At 41.1% G+C, this 15,985-nt stretch overlaps 1 protein-coding gene across 1 annotated transcript in view; it reads left to right on the forward strand.

Moving 5' to 3' along the window:
* The window catches only part of LOC148366525 (cytospin-A-like), a 45,536-nt gene continuing 29,551 nt past the window's right edge, over positions 1-15,985 (forward strand). The window contains exons 1-3 of the mRNA XM_088336988.1: positions 1-147; positions 13,756-13,918; positions 14,003-14,138. Coding sequence (XP_088193114.1) covers positions 13,793-13,918; positions 14,003-14,138 — 262 coding nt within the window. The 5' untranslated portion in view covers positions 1-147; positions 13,756-13,792. The remainder of the gene's footprint in view (positions 148-13,755; positions 13,919-14,002; positions 14,139-15,985) is intronic.

Below are 15,985 nucleotides of genomic sequence, written 5' to 3' on the forward strand. Positions count from 1 at the left end.
GACGCCCATGGTGCAGAGGCTCTTCAGCAGAAACGAGCCGACTTGCAAAACGCATGCCGCTCGCCTTGCAGTGGCATCAACGACGCTCGGTGCGACGTCACCTTTGAGCAAGGCACCAAGGTGAAAAAGTCGGAGGGAAGTAGTCGGGTGAGTGCACTTTTTTGCTTCTTTGCCGGCTATGCTAACGCGGTTAGCTCGCTCGCTAGCTTTAGCGTTAGCATTCGCACAGTTGAAACATTTAAGTGCAGACGAGTCGCAGTGTGTACACTCTCAGTTTATCATTTTAAATCTCCTACTACTCGCTTAAACCATTTACGAGTCTTGTCGTTTGGCAAAGATTCCGATTTTGTGAAGACGGGAGGATAAAATGGCATGGAAGTGCCTTGTGAACTATTTCAAAAGAAGCGACTCTGTAAGCTATGTGACACAATACCTGAGTACATCTGCAAGACTTTTCTCCATTTATGCTCGATTGCATGAAGTTGGACTCTTAAAACAACTCCCCATGCTTTACAATTCATCCATTTCGACGGGAAACTATCATCTCAAACGTTGAGCTACTATTTGTTTCTAATGATTGCAAAGGGCACCCACTTTCGTATGCATTTCTAAAATAGCAACTTAGCTAGATGACTTGCTAATAAGGTAAAAAGGTAGCTTGGTAGTTAGCTACAAAGGTAAACGGGTAAGCAATTCAATGGAGCTAGAAAGCTAGCTAAACGAGTAAAAAGCCATCTAAATTGCCTGATGGAAAGCTAAAACCAAAGCTAGATAGCTAGCTGAAAAGGCTAAAATGTTGGCTAGATTCTATCTATCTGCCTTGGTCATATTCCTCGAGAGGTGTGACCGACAGCAAGATAAACATACAAAGGAAATAAAAAGGAGAAAAAAAGTGGCAAAAAAATATCACACAAAATTTTTGGACCATGGCCAACCAAAATGCCCAAAGACCCAAAACAAGTCAGGCACCTAAGTTAGTCTTTCTTTCGTCCCACCAGATGAAACGGGACACCAGAAAGCGGCCACCTCACTCGGGTCAGGGTGACACAACACACTCTTTAGTTCGCTGGTTTACCCCTGCCGCATCATACAGGTGCCCTGCCCATCCCTTCCAAACCTCCCACTATTCTTTTACAACACCTCTCCACTCATTCCTATCACCAACAAGAGCTCAAGCTTCCACTAGATTTTGACCTCTTTCCTGCAGAGCACTCATAACACCATCCATCCACGTCCATCGCGGCCTTCCTCGGTCTCCTTCCATTGACTTCTGCTCTGTAGATCCTCTTCAACATTGGCTCCTCATCCATCCTCTCCATCTGTCCAAACCAAACCAGTACTCTCTTATCCACACGCTAGGTCAGCTCCACTACTACTCCAGTTTTGTCTCTCACAATTTCATTTCTCAATCTATCCAATCTTGTCACTCCTAACATACTCCTTAAACACTTTATCTCAAAAACATTTCATTTCCTTCTCAAATCTGCGTTCAGGCTCCAAGTCTCTGCACCGTACAACACAGTCGGCATTCTCCTCAAAGCACCCAAAACCTTGCTTCCTTGATTGACTCTGTGCAATACCTCGCACTCCATTCCACCAACTGCAGTCACATCACAACCCAAGTACCTAAAACTTTCAACTTCTTCCAGCACCTGTCCATTCAATCCGATTTCCAACGCCATGCCCACTCCATTACGTGAACACTTCATCACCTTACTCTTCCCAACATTCACACATAACTTACGCCTATCACATACCCTTCCAAACTCCGTTAGCAACCTTCTCAATGTTTCCTCAGAATCCGCCACAAGCGCTGTGTCATCTGCAAACAACTGACTTACCTGCCATACCGTTCCACCTCTGACAAATACTCTTGCATTCATCCCTCTCAACACACCATCCATGTACACCTAGCTAGATTGCATGCAAAAAATGTAAAATCTAGTTAGATAGCTTGCTAAATACTTGAAAAGGTATGAAGATAGCTTGCTAAAAACAACTGCACATTTTTTTGCTCTTTTCTTTGTAAAACCCATACATTGAAGTTTAGTTTGTTGTATTTTCTGTAAAACAAACAAATACATTGAAATACATATTTTTCAGACACAAAAAATTCTACTCTCTTAATTAATTGCCCAAAAATAGAAGTCAAGACCATGAACTGGAATGTATTTGAAATAACAACGCTATCACCGTTTTTAGTCTGTTCCATTCTTAAAAATAAAGTTTTAACAAAGTCCACCAAATAAAAGAAATCATTTTACAAGGAAATCACAATGATCCAGCACCGATTAGCTCTTTTCAGAACAGCTCAGCGGGCACCTCAACTGTCCTTGCGGGACACCCTGGTGTCCACGGGCACCACGTTGAAGACCCCTAATCCAAAATTAGGGTTCCAGTTTTGCCTTGGGTCACTGTCATTTCTAATAGGATTTTCAATGCCAAGTCGGAATTATTACTAGTATGCAACAGTTACTTCGATCACTTTTACGCAGTACTATAACGTTCCATCGGATGCTAACGTTAGCATAGCGCTAAATCTCCCGGCCGCTGCTATCAATAAACAGCAGCTCGCACACCCCGACGGAGCTTTTATCGTCGCCGGCGACTTTAATTGGGCGTGCTTAAGGACTGTACTTCCTAAATTCATTCAATACGTGGACTGAGAAATTAGGGAAAAAACACTGGACCGTGTGTACAGTAATATCAAACGTCTAGTTGGATCCGGCCATCTCTGTCTGTCCCTCACCCCCTCATACACCCCCCTCAGGAGGAAAACAAAGCCTATGGAATCAAGGACAGTACAAACATCTTCTTTGTTCCTTTATCGCTTTGTTTTCTTTAAAATGTGGACCTGGAGTGCCACGTCCAATTTCGTTGTCACAATATATTCAACCCATGTTGTAACAATGACAATAAAGGTAGATTCTATTCTATTCTATTGGTAGTACTGCTTGGTGCCGTAAATGAGCCGTGTGAAAAATGGAATATTCAAAAATCTTGCTAAATACTTGAAAAGGTATGAAGATAGCTTGCTAAAAACAACTCTGTTTAAGTGTCGTGGGAACCAATGACGCAATTGGCAGCTTCGGTTGCTCTTGTTTTGAAAGCTTTTGTACAAACAGGAAGCTAAATGAGCGAAATTCCCTGCATGCCTGACCCTATAGCTAATTCTTTCGTTGGCGTTCTCCTTTTGCCTTATATGTTCATTTAGCTGGAAAATTAAAACACCCTCCCGGCTGCGATGAATTTGTGTAAAAGCTTTTCGTTTTAGTGATCATAACTTTTAGCATTGCAGGTCAAATCGGATGGTAAGGGCGTTAGCCGTGATGCTAATGTTTTGGGTGTGCCCATATCAATTGTCAGCTCGCTCGCCAAATAAATCAGCGTTGGTCTGATGTTGCATAAGATCGGATGACTCTTTTGCTGCAAGCCCTGTTTCACACACTTTAGATTGTTTTGTTTTTTTTAGCTTTCGTTGTTGTCATCATTTAGATAGATGGATAGATATTCATCCCCATAGGGAAATTCACACTTCCAGCAGTATCCTTGTATTGAAAATAAAACAATAATAAAGGAACAGGAATATCATACATAAGACCCAATGTAACGTGTTGATATAGAGTATTTGAATAGTGCTACATAAAATACACAGTGTCATAAAAATAGGGGTCATATGCAAATGTGAGCGTGGGGTTTCATGTGGGCTTTTACTCCCCGGGGTGGAGTTAAAGAGCCTCATGGCATGAGGAAGAAATGATCTCCTCAGTCTGTCCGTGGAACAAGACTGTGACAGCAGTCTGTCGCTGAAGCTGCTCTTCCGTCTGGAGATGATGCTCTCAATACACACGTTCTATTATATTTCGAAATTAATTCCTGGCACTTGTTTTGTCTGTTTTTTTTTTCATTGACCCTTTGCACACACGTAACGATACCATGACTGAAGCTAGTAAACTGTAGTAAACGGTGGACGAGGCCATTAAACAATAGACAACAACTGCAAAAGCTATGCTATACAACACCTTTGGCAATGACTAGTCAAACCAATATTGTCCGACTGTTGGATGAGGTGAAACACCTTGTTGGAAAGCACAAAGAACGCTATTTAGAGAAAGTCAGGATAGCATTAGCAGGACTAGCTAACGACACCTACAGTCTTCCTCCTGACATATTCACACATCTAACCAAATCCTCCAGTCTGCCTGACTTCAGTCCACACCATATGTAATACTACAACTGTAAATGGAGTATCCCCATACACCAGTGCCGATCGAATAACTTATAGTAGACTGTGTTCTTCGTTACTGGTACGCGTTTTGGCGCTTTGTTAAATTGCACCCCCGTTGCGAAACGTCCCTCTAGTCCAAACGTTCCTAAAACGAGTTGGTATCTCAATTTTGGAGAAATTTAATAGAACAGTAAAGCATGGGGCATTTGCAACTTGACTTTTGAGCGTTTTGAAAATATTCACTGTGGCGATATGATATTTTATCTTTTGAACGTTGTGCTCTGGTTTTTAGCTGGTAATGATTGGGCAGTTTGTTTCTGCGTAATAAGCTTCATGGTAGAACACATTACAGTTTTCTGTACATGTGCTATTCGAAGGATCACGATTTTGAAACACAGCAATAAAAGCGGCTCGTTTCCGTTATATGAAATGGCAAAGGTAGGACACTAACATAGTTGGTTAGCACTAGCTATCTTATTATGTTGAGTGTCTCGGAAAATTGCATGGAAATCCATCAAGCGTACCTTGGAAAAGCTCGCTGCAGATCCTGGAATAATTCGAGGGCTGCAAGTCCCTCCGTTTGATTTGCAGATAAGCTTTGCCGTCTTCTTTCTTCATCTTAACAGATATACAGTAGAACCTGGGTTCTCGACCATAATCCGTTCCAGAACCCTGTTCGAAAGCCGATTTGTTCGATCGCCGAAATCATGTTTCCCATTAAAAATAATGTCAATCGTTTTAATCCGTTCCAACACCCTGAATGTTTACCTTGAATGTTTAACGTAAATATCAAGCTAACCCAGGCCAATCGTACGTCCGCGTTATCGTAATCTTCCGTATGAAAGATGACGCTAACATGAATGTGTAAAAATTAAAAAATCAGGTCGTTTACAAATCACTTAGCACCCCACAACAAGTGGTGAGCGGTTCATTGGAAAGGGGGCTCCGTTCCAACACCCTCAATGTTGGGCTCTGTTCAAACACCCTCAATGTTTACTGAATGTTTCACGTAAACTTAAAGCTAACCCAGGCTAATCGTACGTTCGCATTATCGTAATCTTCCGAACGAAAGATGACGCTAACGTGAACGTGTAAAAATAAAAAAAAAGGATCAAGAAAAGAATTATGAATAGGATTTCTTACCTTTGTGGTGGTCATCAGAAGGCGCAGGCAAGATCAGCAATAGTTGTACGCACTACTTTTCTTTTTTCACCTGTAGCAACTTTGCTGCTTGCACTGACTTTATTCGGAGGCATCATTAGGGGTTAAAACACTTCGTATACCTATATTAAAAGCGAAAGCAAAACGAAGCGCGTCCGCACGCGATAACAGTCGGTCAAGAAATGAGCGATCTACACCCGTACGCCGCTCAGCATGGCACCCTAGCGTACGCACTCACGCATTACCGGCTTTCGAACTCTGTTTTTTTTTACCGAACAGCGAAGCAGGAATTTCTCAATTTTGGGTCGGACTCCGATTTGTTCAAACTGAGAGGCGTTCGAAAACCGAGGTTCCACTGTAATGAAATTCCGAATCGGGTTTAGAACCTTGCCCTTTGGCACAGCCCAGCGCACTTCAATAAATGATAAAAATTCTATTCTTCTGCCGTCATTGTTTGTTTCAACTCAAATGCTTATTCAACTGGTATCTGTCAGGGTGCTTCTGCCGTCCGTCACGGCTCTCATTCTGCCAGGCAAGGCGATGTCACATAAGAAGTGTCTGTTCTCTCTCATGCAGACCGCTTGTCCATGCCTTGTAGGGAGGTTTCTTTGGGGACGCCATTGCAGGAAGCTGTCGTTCCAGCGAGGAAGCGCCTCCCTGATGTTGAAGCTTCAACAGGAAATAAACAAACAGGTCTTTGGGAGTAGTTCTTTCAAAACGGACTATACTTGGCTTATCGCTCCTCTCTTATTCTCCTCTTCTTCAATCAGAGCTTCGTGGCCTGTAAAATGCCCTATGCGGTACATGGTGCTTTCAAGTCTTTGAGCTCTGCATCATCTAGAGCTCACCATTTCACACCAGTTGGGCTGTCAAATGTCAGTCATCGTTCAAAATGTCCAACTCCTTAACATCTCCCACTTAGGCGTAACCAAAACTGCATTCGGGGGTGTTATTTTAGGACGTCTTTTCTGAATGTAGGGGAGGTTTCAAGCAGCTTCCCACGCTTATCTCCTTATTCCTTGGCCGGTTTGAAGGTTTCAAACCTGAAACGTCGATTCAATTCACTTTAAGCTTATATTGGTGAAAGATGAGAACTTTGCTAATGAAGATGGTTAGGGCTGCAACAACAAACTGATCAAAAAATTTGATTATTAACCAATCAACATTTCTGTGAAATTCGCCTAAAATCTCAATCCAAGTATGTTGGAGAATGTGGACGCTTTTGGTCTATGTTGAAAGTTAAAACTCAAGTATTGTCCCAAATTGAAATAATGTGTTGCAAGTCCTTCTAACTATGTGTCGTCTGAGTTAGAACACACATAGAAAGTTTTTAGTCTCGGCTGAATTTATTTTTTGCAATCAAATGCCTGCAGATGAGTGTAGCATGGGCATTTTGGCGAGAAAACATCTGGGACGATATCGAAAAGCCTTAAACATTGTTTTTTTTTTTGTTTTTTTTTACACATTTCTTTCAAGGTATGCGTTTCCAAAAGTGGTCATTTGGAGATGACCAGTTTACAGCCTTAAAACCTTTTGCAATCAGGTATTTTACTTTGGCCAATTTTTAGACATTGCGATAGTGTTGTAAAGGTCTGACTTCTCTAAGTTGTGCTCATTTGACAATGGTTGTTGTTTGCTTTAGACATTTTCTTTGTTTTTGTATGTGTTTGTCGGTCACCCCTCTCGAGGGATATGACCAGGGTAGATAGATAGATAGACCAGGTGTCTCAAACTTACGGCCCCCAGGATGATAGTTGAGGCCCCGGCCTGAAAATGAAAGTTCAAGGGGCAGTGTGTTTCGTTTTTACATTAGATATCGCTGTGTTGTCAAAAGCAAGTGCTAAAAGCATAACGGAAGAAGACAAGATGCGGCAACTCGGTGACTAAAATGCAACATTTTACTTTTGAGAACATTTACAACTCTTTCACAATGTCTAAAAATTAACCAAAGTAAAATACACAGTTGCAAAGGTTTTAGTGCTGTAATCTGGCCGTCTCCAAATGAACGCTTATGGAAACGGCTAGAACTACACATAGAAGAATGTGTAAAATACAAAGTTTATATTTTCAGATTTTACATGAACGTGAAGGGGTTTATGGACTCATTCTCTCTGTGATTCCAAAATGCCTAGATTTCTTTTTATCGTTCTCTTTTTTTGAGAGAGCTCACCTGGCTTGCCGCACTGCCATCGAGTCTTCGTCCGTGCCAAACCAGAACATAATCTTCATCATATGCAGTGAATTATATACATCAAGTAATGGCTACGTCCGCACCGTGTTACATGAAAAAAAGTGCATAGTTAGGTCGTCGTATAACTTTTATGGTTCAGCTTTATGTACCAATGAAATGTGTTTGAAACGAAGATGTCTGGATTGACTTTGCCCTGCTTTTACTGCTTTTACCTGCCTTCCATTTTGTTTTCACGGAGTAGAAAGTAAAGAACTGGGTTAGGATCAGGGATTTACCAGACTTTGATGATTGGGAAATGCATTTCCCTCAAACATTTCAATTGTAAAGTCTGCTCCTTTTTGCCTTGGAGTTGTTTGAAAATGAAAAGTCCTGCCCCGTGCGCTTAGAATTTATTTAATAGAATTTTTCGACATTAACATTGGAGGTCGGCACCGATATTTCGGAGTTTGAAGGATATCGGTATCTGCCTTTTTATACATTATACCGGCGAACGACATCGATTTCAAACGGTTAGAGGAGCAGGAGAGCGCTTTTCTCACTTAAATTTGACCAAAAGGTTGGAATTCCTCTCAACAATAATCGTGCCCCGTTTTATTATCGTTACTTTGGAAAGCAATATTATAGTTTGGACTTAACCATTTTTAAACTGTAAGAAACTGAACTTTGTATGGTATTTGTTGGCGTGTATAACTCCCGGGACCAGACTGAGTGTTTAGACGAAGGGAAAATATGATGATAAAAGACCAGTTGAGTTGAGGACTTTTATCAAAAAGTTGAAAAATAAACAAGAGTCATTCTGGACTTCTTGATCAGGAGAGCGGTCTCCCACCCAAGGGCCAGGAAAAGGTCTCCCTCAGAAAAGACATCGACAAAATGTTTCTCCCCTCTCTTAAAGGAAAAGGGTGTAGATTTGACAAAATGGAAAATTCAATTTACTAGGATGGAATCTCCTGAAAAAGTTAGAAAGTCACATATTCTCAGACCTTTTTTAAGACGGAACCCAGGTATGGCTGACTAATGCTGGGAAAGGATGTTAAACCTTGGAACAGAATGAACACAGAACTTATATACTTCATTCGCATATGTGGATAAATACTGTATAGCACATTTATCACAACTCAATTGATGGTGTGATTATCAAAGAAATGTTGTGCTGATTAAATCATGAAGGTAATATAGCTCAAAACTCATCCAACAGTCAAGTCAAGTCGTTTATTTGTGACGCACTTAATCACAAAGAGTCTCAAAGGGCTGCGCAGACCACAGACTATTATGACACCATGCTCTGATCTAAAACCTACATGAGGGCAAGGAAAAACACAAAAACCTCAACATAAATGAAGAAACCTTGACACTCCCCCTTCCAGGATGACCAGGTTGCAATAATAAGTAATACGCAGATATTGTCAACATCTACGGAATTAGGAATAGTTAGCGACCTTATGAGTGTTATTAATAAAGTGACAACATATTCAGTGACCAGGGTTGGGTAGGGTTACTTTAACTTGATTACTTTCAATGACTTTTGGATGACTCCAATAGCAAATATGCTCATAAAAGACAAAAGAAACTAAATAGGAATAAAATGACTCCATTTTGTGCAGGCTTGGGGAGTAACGGAATACATGGAATGGCAAAAATTATGTTTGGATTCATTTTCATTTCCTTTCTGTCGCATTTGATGTTCGTTTTGCCGGAGATCAAAGAGATCAAAGCCAGCAGAGAAACCTTACCACGTGTTGTGAGTCATCATTTTATTCATATTTAGTTTCTTTTGTCTTTTATTAGCATGTTTTGTATTGGAGTCATTCAAAAGTCATTGAAAGTAATCCAGTTCAAGTAACCCTACCCAACCCTGTCAGTGACACATTTTAATAATCTAACATTCTGTACTTTGTATTGACCAACTATGCCTTCAAAATGAACAGATTAAAAACTAATTATAGCAATTTGGTTTAGAACTAAGCTAATAAATTTAAGAATACAGGGGTCACTGTCGAGCAATGATGAGGAACAGAAAGCGAAACCACAGCCTGGTGTTTGTAATGCCTGACTCAACCTCCCGGATTAGTCCCACTGTTTGCACTGTAATCCCACCCTCAATTGTCAACGAGCGGGTGGCGTGCATGTGTAAATTGTTCTGTGTCAGCATGAGTTAAGCCTTGTTTTTGCCCTTTATCGTTTACTATTTTCATTCTTTTGACTTCTTACTTCAAGTTTGATATTTGAGCCACACATCCACGATCAAAGTTAAAATTTTTCAAAGGAACAAAAAATGCTGCAGAAATGCGGAGAATGAAAATTGAGTAAATCAAATAAAATTGAAAATAATAATAATGACATGTTTAACTCTACACAAGGGGGCGGATTTTTTTAGCATATTATATATCATTTTCAGATTGGGAATGTTACTCAAAGATTTAACCAAATAAAACAAAACACTTATCGACAACATTTCGAAAATTGGATTTACACTTTTATAAATAAAAAGAATTCCTACACATGAAATGAATTGTATTGCTCTTTCTTTTTTTTTTAAAAATGATCTTGATGATAAATAATAAGGTGTTAGTAAAAGAGTGTGTTACATATTTGGAGGATTATAGCATATATTTGTTTGTAATTTGTTGATTGTCATGTTAACTTGAATTTTTGTTTTGTTTCATATTATAAAATATTTTGTGCACTATTCTTCTGTCTGTTTCAATATTTGAAGAAAGGGGGGGGGAAATCCGATTCATCGATTAATAAAAAAGATAATGAACCGATGAATCGATTATAAAATGAATCCTTAGTTGCAGCCCGAGTAACATGCCAACTTACCTCGAGATGACTTCAATACCGAATGAGAGTATACTACGAACAAAATAACAATGATGCATCAACAAATAAAAACAGAACTGCGGTTGAATTAATGGTCTTTATTATCATGATGCTAAAGTACAGATAGACTTCGCGCTTTGGTTATTGCCGGTTCACTCCTTTGTGGATTTTTAATTGAATTCAATGGTCTTTATTGTCATTGATATCCACGTATTGTGTTTCTAATAAATGGCAGTGGGGGCAAAAGATAAGGGAGGACGCTTTGGGGCGGCAGTAGCTCAGGAGGTAGAGCGCTCGTCTTGGGATAAAGGGATCCCAGTTCGAATCCCGGCTCGTCCGTGTTACATGTCGAAGTGTCCTTGGGTAAGACACTGAACCGCTACTACCCCCAATAAGCATGTTAGCACCTTACATGGCTGCACGGCCGCTATTGGGAAATGTGGAGCACACTGTAAAGCGCTTTGGGAAGTCATTGACTTGAAAAGCGCTATAGAAATGCAGATCATTTCATTTGTGTTGGGTGGGTGTGACTGCAACTTTGGCTTGTTTCGCACTGCAGAGCTTAATGCTCATTTTCGATTTTTTGGGGTGAAATCTGATGTTTAGTCACATCATTTACATTACCAACTAAATGCGAATTGATATTCCTGTGTGAATGCGCCACAACTGTCATACGCAATGTAATCGTGTTTGCAGAAGTAGTCATGGATGTTAACAGCAGCGTGTTGTCCACCCAAATACTTACTAAATCCAGAACCTCGCTTTCCCCCATTGAATGCTGTCTGTGTGGTGGGATTTGAATTGTAATATTACTAACACTAGAGCGGGGGTCGGGAACCTATGGCATGGCTACATATGGCTCGTGAACCATACATGGCTTTTTTCATGGGTAGTGTACTTATGGCTCGGAGATAAAGTAGAACTTGCACATTATTTTAACATACTACTTCATGCGGAGCCAGTTTTCGCGCATACGAGTGCGAAACAATACTGGTGGAAAAAAGGTTTTTGGTCCAGTATAGAGAGCACAATCTTGACGACAGTTGACAGCCCCACAACCCCGTCTTGGCTGTAAATCGCGAAATAATCCTTTATATGAAAGCTCATGTGCAGGATGGCGGCGCAGTGGTTAGCGCGTGTGCGGCACAGTTCTGAGGTCATGAGATCGAACCTCCTGTGTGGAGTTTGTATGTTCTCCCCGTACTTGCGTGGGTTTCCTCCCACATTCCAAAAACATGCATGTCAGGTTAATTGGCCGGTCCAAGTGTTCCCTAGGTGTGAATGAGCGAGCGAGTTGTCTGTCCCTGTGTGCCCTGCGATTGGCTGGCAAGCAGTTGAGGTTGTCCCCTGCCCACTGCCTGAAGACTGCTGGGATGGGCTCCAGCACCCCCGCGACCCTACTGAGGATAAGCGGTGCAGATCATGGATGGATGGATGGATGAAAGCTCATTAAACAATCTCTGTTCATTGTTGAGACACTTTATGCTGAAAAGACACCCATCAAACTTTACCCTAAAACGGACGTCTTTTGCACAGAAGCTCAGAGAGCACCTAGAGCAATTTGATGGAGCGGTAGGATAGGGCGGAAGCTATAGACATGGCGCACACTCTTTCTCGTTTGCCCAGCGCCGTCTGCACTATTTGCTGCTATTCTCTTTTGCAGTATAATGGAACATTTTTACAAAATAACTGCCTGTGCCATTTAGGACATATATGCCTCAACACTCGGGAGACAAATTTTAAGAGGTATATTTATATTGGCCCCATAACTGTTTGTTGGTTATAGGAATGAGTGGAGAGGTGTTGTAAAAGGATAGTGGGGTGTGTGGACACGTTCTAAGGGATGGGCAGGGCACCTATATGATGCGGCAGGGGTAAACCAGTGAAAGCTGTCGGGCCCTGCTTTCGAACCTGACCGTAGTGACATGGCCGCTTTCTTGTGTCCCGTTTGATCCGGAGGGACGAAAGCATGACCGACTCGGGTGCCGAGGTGCTTAACTTGTTTGGGTGTTTTGGCATTTGGGTTAGCCATGGTCCAAAAATGTTTGTGTGTGTTTTTTTGCTATTTCTTTCCCTTTTTTTTTAGTTTTATTTGTTATTTTATGTGTTTGTCTTGCGGTCGGTCACCCCTCTTGAGGGATATGACCAAGGTAGATAGATAGATAGATATTTATATTGATATGAGACACAGGCTCTGGCATAATTATTATTTCATGGATTTCATCAAAGCATCTAACGTCACATCGTGAAATAAATTGCTTTGTCTTGTTGAATTTTGTAGTAAAATATATAGCGTGTGTCTCTTAGAAAAAATCTTCATATTTTTGCTTTTATAGCTCTTTGGGTCAAAAGGGTCCCCAATCCCCGCACTACTAGAGGATACTATAAGCAGTGTTCATTTGAGCTGTGAAAAGTGATGGGTCCCGGGGACTCGCATGCTCAAAAATCTATGGGTCCCAACAGAGATCTATGGCTCCCCAAAATGGAGTGTGCTCCATGCCCTTACAAACTGTCGTATTTTCCCTTACAAAATACAAAAAAATCTTTTTTTTTTTCCACACATGTTTATTGATGTAGTTTAACATGTTATATTGTACATGTGTTTCCTTGTATCATATATATTGTTAATGAACGTTTTGTTGTGAGACACTGAGTTGCTTGACATGAATGAGGTTTATTATGAAAAAAAGTTCAAAAATGAAGTCGCTTGGACGTTCACTGTAGAAGGAAAAAAATACATGCAAATATAATTAAGTAGAATAATACATTTTCTTATTCGAATTATAAATTCATTTTCTGCATTAAACTTGTTTATACAACATAATCATTTGTAATATAATGCATCAAAGCAAGTGAGCCGTTGGAGAACCGGCTCTCTTTAATGAGTTGAGCCGAAAAAGCCGGTTCTCTAAAAAGAAACGGACTTTCACCACACAACTCGAACTGGAGCTCGGCGTGCGGACGAAAACTCGAACCGCGAGACCAAAACAACAATGGCGGATCTGCCTCACGAAAAGTTTGGAGTGCGGTAAATCTTTGTTAAAAAATGATAATGACAATTTCGTGTCAAAAGAGTTGCGTCCCGGGGACGCACGTTGATTTGACACGATGCGTCCTCAGCAAAAATAATGCGTCTAGGACGCAGGGACGCGGGCAAACCAGAATGTATAAGGAAAGAATTAAGCAGGATAGAGAGAAGTGCTAAAGTAAGAGAGTATATATGTTCCTCCTCTCAGGTATTTTTTCCCTACATGTTTTAGGAATATCTTTAATGGAAAGAATTTGCCTCCTACGCAGCGATAGGCATATATTTCAACATGTGTTACCTTTCTCCTCGCTCTCGTCTGCTCAGACCGGGCTGTAAATGTTTCGGCACCGGGGAACTCAGTATGAAGAAGTCCAGCCGGCCTGCGGTGAATAAGGCGAGTAGCGATCGAGGCAAGGCGGAGGCCTCCTCTACCGCCGGTACAGGAAAAGCCGCATCCAAGACCAACAGTGCCCTATCTCTCTCCAAGGTGACGAGCGCCGTCTTGCTTCTATGCAGTTGTTTGTTTTTACCAGACGTGCCCGAATGTTGTGTTCCTATAATGTGCCGTCAGGTGAAAAGCAACGATGATCTTTTAGCTGCTATGGCCGGAGGAAATCCCGCTTCAAGTAATGTTGTGGGCAAAACCAGGAGAACGGCGTCGATCGGGACCACCACCAGCACTGGGGACAACAAGCAAAAAACAACAGGTATGTGGTATAATCCTCTTATCCTCGTCAGAATGTTGATGAGCAAATACGTGTCAACAGTCACTGCCACATATCATTGGAAAGTGCAATCTCTTTACATTTCAGATAGGATTTCAAAATGTATTCATCAGAGAAACCTCACAATCGGTCTCGCTTACCAATGACGTCCCCTGGAAGTTACCAAATGGGTGGAATGTCTGCAAACATGGAGTCGATAGGGTTAAATTGGAGTCAAATATTGACTCCAAAACACACAAGCTATTGTCGCACTTGTAAGATGCCTATGCTTCACTCATCTGCAGGCTTTTGATTGCTAAATAAAACCCAGAACAATTATAAAAACATTCTGTTATATGATTTTCGCCTTAAGACAAAACCTGAGAGTGTTCCCTTTCAAAAGAGGCCAAAAGCGTCCATATTCTCCTAAGAGCCTTCAGGTGACTGTGGGTACATCTTGGATTGGGACTTCAGGCCAATTTTACAGGAACGCTAATGTGTTAAAAACGCTACACATGCTGCTATTCCACGTTTTTATCAGTTATTATTTTTATCCTTTCGAGAGGCTACACAAAAAGTCTTTATAGTGTTCATGGCCTGAGAGAGATGGGTGCCACCTGGCTCTACTTTTCCAAGACACACCAGAAGAAATGCTGCCCCTAGGACCCTAGTGGTTAAGGGATCCAACCAACCAACCATTTTTCCAAATAAGGGGAAAATATGCTTTTTCGAACAAACAAGAGGCCTTGAGTAGGACTCTTTATATACCAGCTCAGTAGCCTAGATGGTAAGGCGCCCGCTTTGAGACTGGGAGGTTCGGGTTCGCGCCCCGGCCGAGTCATTCCTAAGACTTAAAAAGTGGTCGGCGGCGCCCTCTCTTGGCTGCGGCTGCATCGGGTCAGGTGCAATCGACATTTCGTTCTGTGTACATTGTTACACAGAATGACAATACAAGGAAATTATTATTATTATTATTATTATTAATAGCTATTATGCAGCATTTAGATAGATAGATAGATAGATAGATAGATACTTTGTTCATCCCCGAAGGGAAATTCACATTTCCAGCAGCATCCCTGAGCTGAGAACAATCGAGAACAATCGAAAATAACACGGGAGCTGCTGGAGTGGCTGCCATTCGTGACGGCGCCGGAAGAAAAGATTCAATTAGTGGCTTTTTACATGTATTCTTTCTTTTTGGGGACAGTGGCTCGGCTGTTTTGTTCATCCACAAAATTTGATGTGACTTGACGAGTGCCTAATCTTTTTTTACTTTACAGAAACACATCTAGTACCTGAATGTTGTGTTTTCGAGGTCAGGAAAAAGCATGAATTTTGCTGAAGTGCTTGAAAATGCTTGAAATGATTTCCGTTGCTGTGTTTCCTGGCAGTCTGACTTGATAGACCACACTTTGAAATGAAGAAAAATAACAAAAGTGCATAAAAATAACTCCAATGGTGGCTCTAGTGTAGTCCTCATTATCTAGTTGTCATATGAAGCGTTACCGCCCCCTGCTGTTGCATCCAAGAGGACAGGTCTATCAGACTAGTCATGGGAATTCCAGCTATTTTCTAGCAGCGGCTCTTTCGGCTCAGCTCACTGAGAAGAGTCTTGCCTTTTGGCTCCCAAAGGGCTCCTCAGATTATTTTTTTAAAGGTATATTATCAATAATAACGAAACAATATGCACCACATTACTTAGTATTTAGTATTTAATTTCATGTGTTTTGCAGAACAAAAACACAAGAAATATGAATTGAAATATTCACAGATCTATGAAAAACATCAAATACTAAACAATTATTTAAAGTAGAACAACAACTCAAAATCCCTAAAAATGCAAAATAATA

This window comes from Urocampus carinirostris, chromosome 5 (genome assembly GCF_059441175.1).
Source record: "Urocampus carinirostris isolate Australia breed hairy pipefish chromosome 5, RoL_Ucar_1.0, whole genome shotgun sequence".
Classification (NCBI taxonomy): Eukaryota; Metazoa; Chordata; class Actinopteri; order Syngnathiformes; family Syngnathidae; genus Urocampus; species Urocampus carinirostris.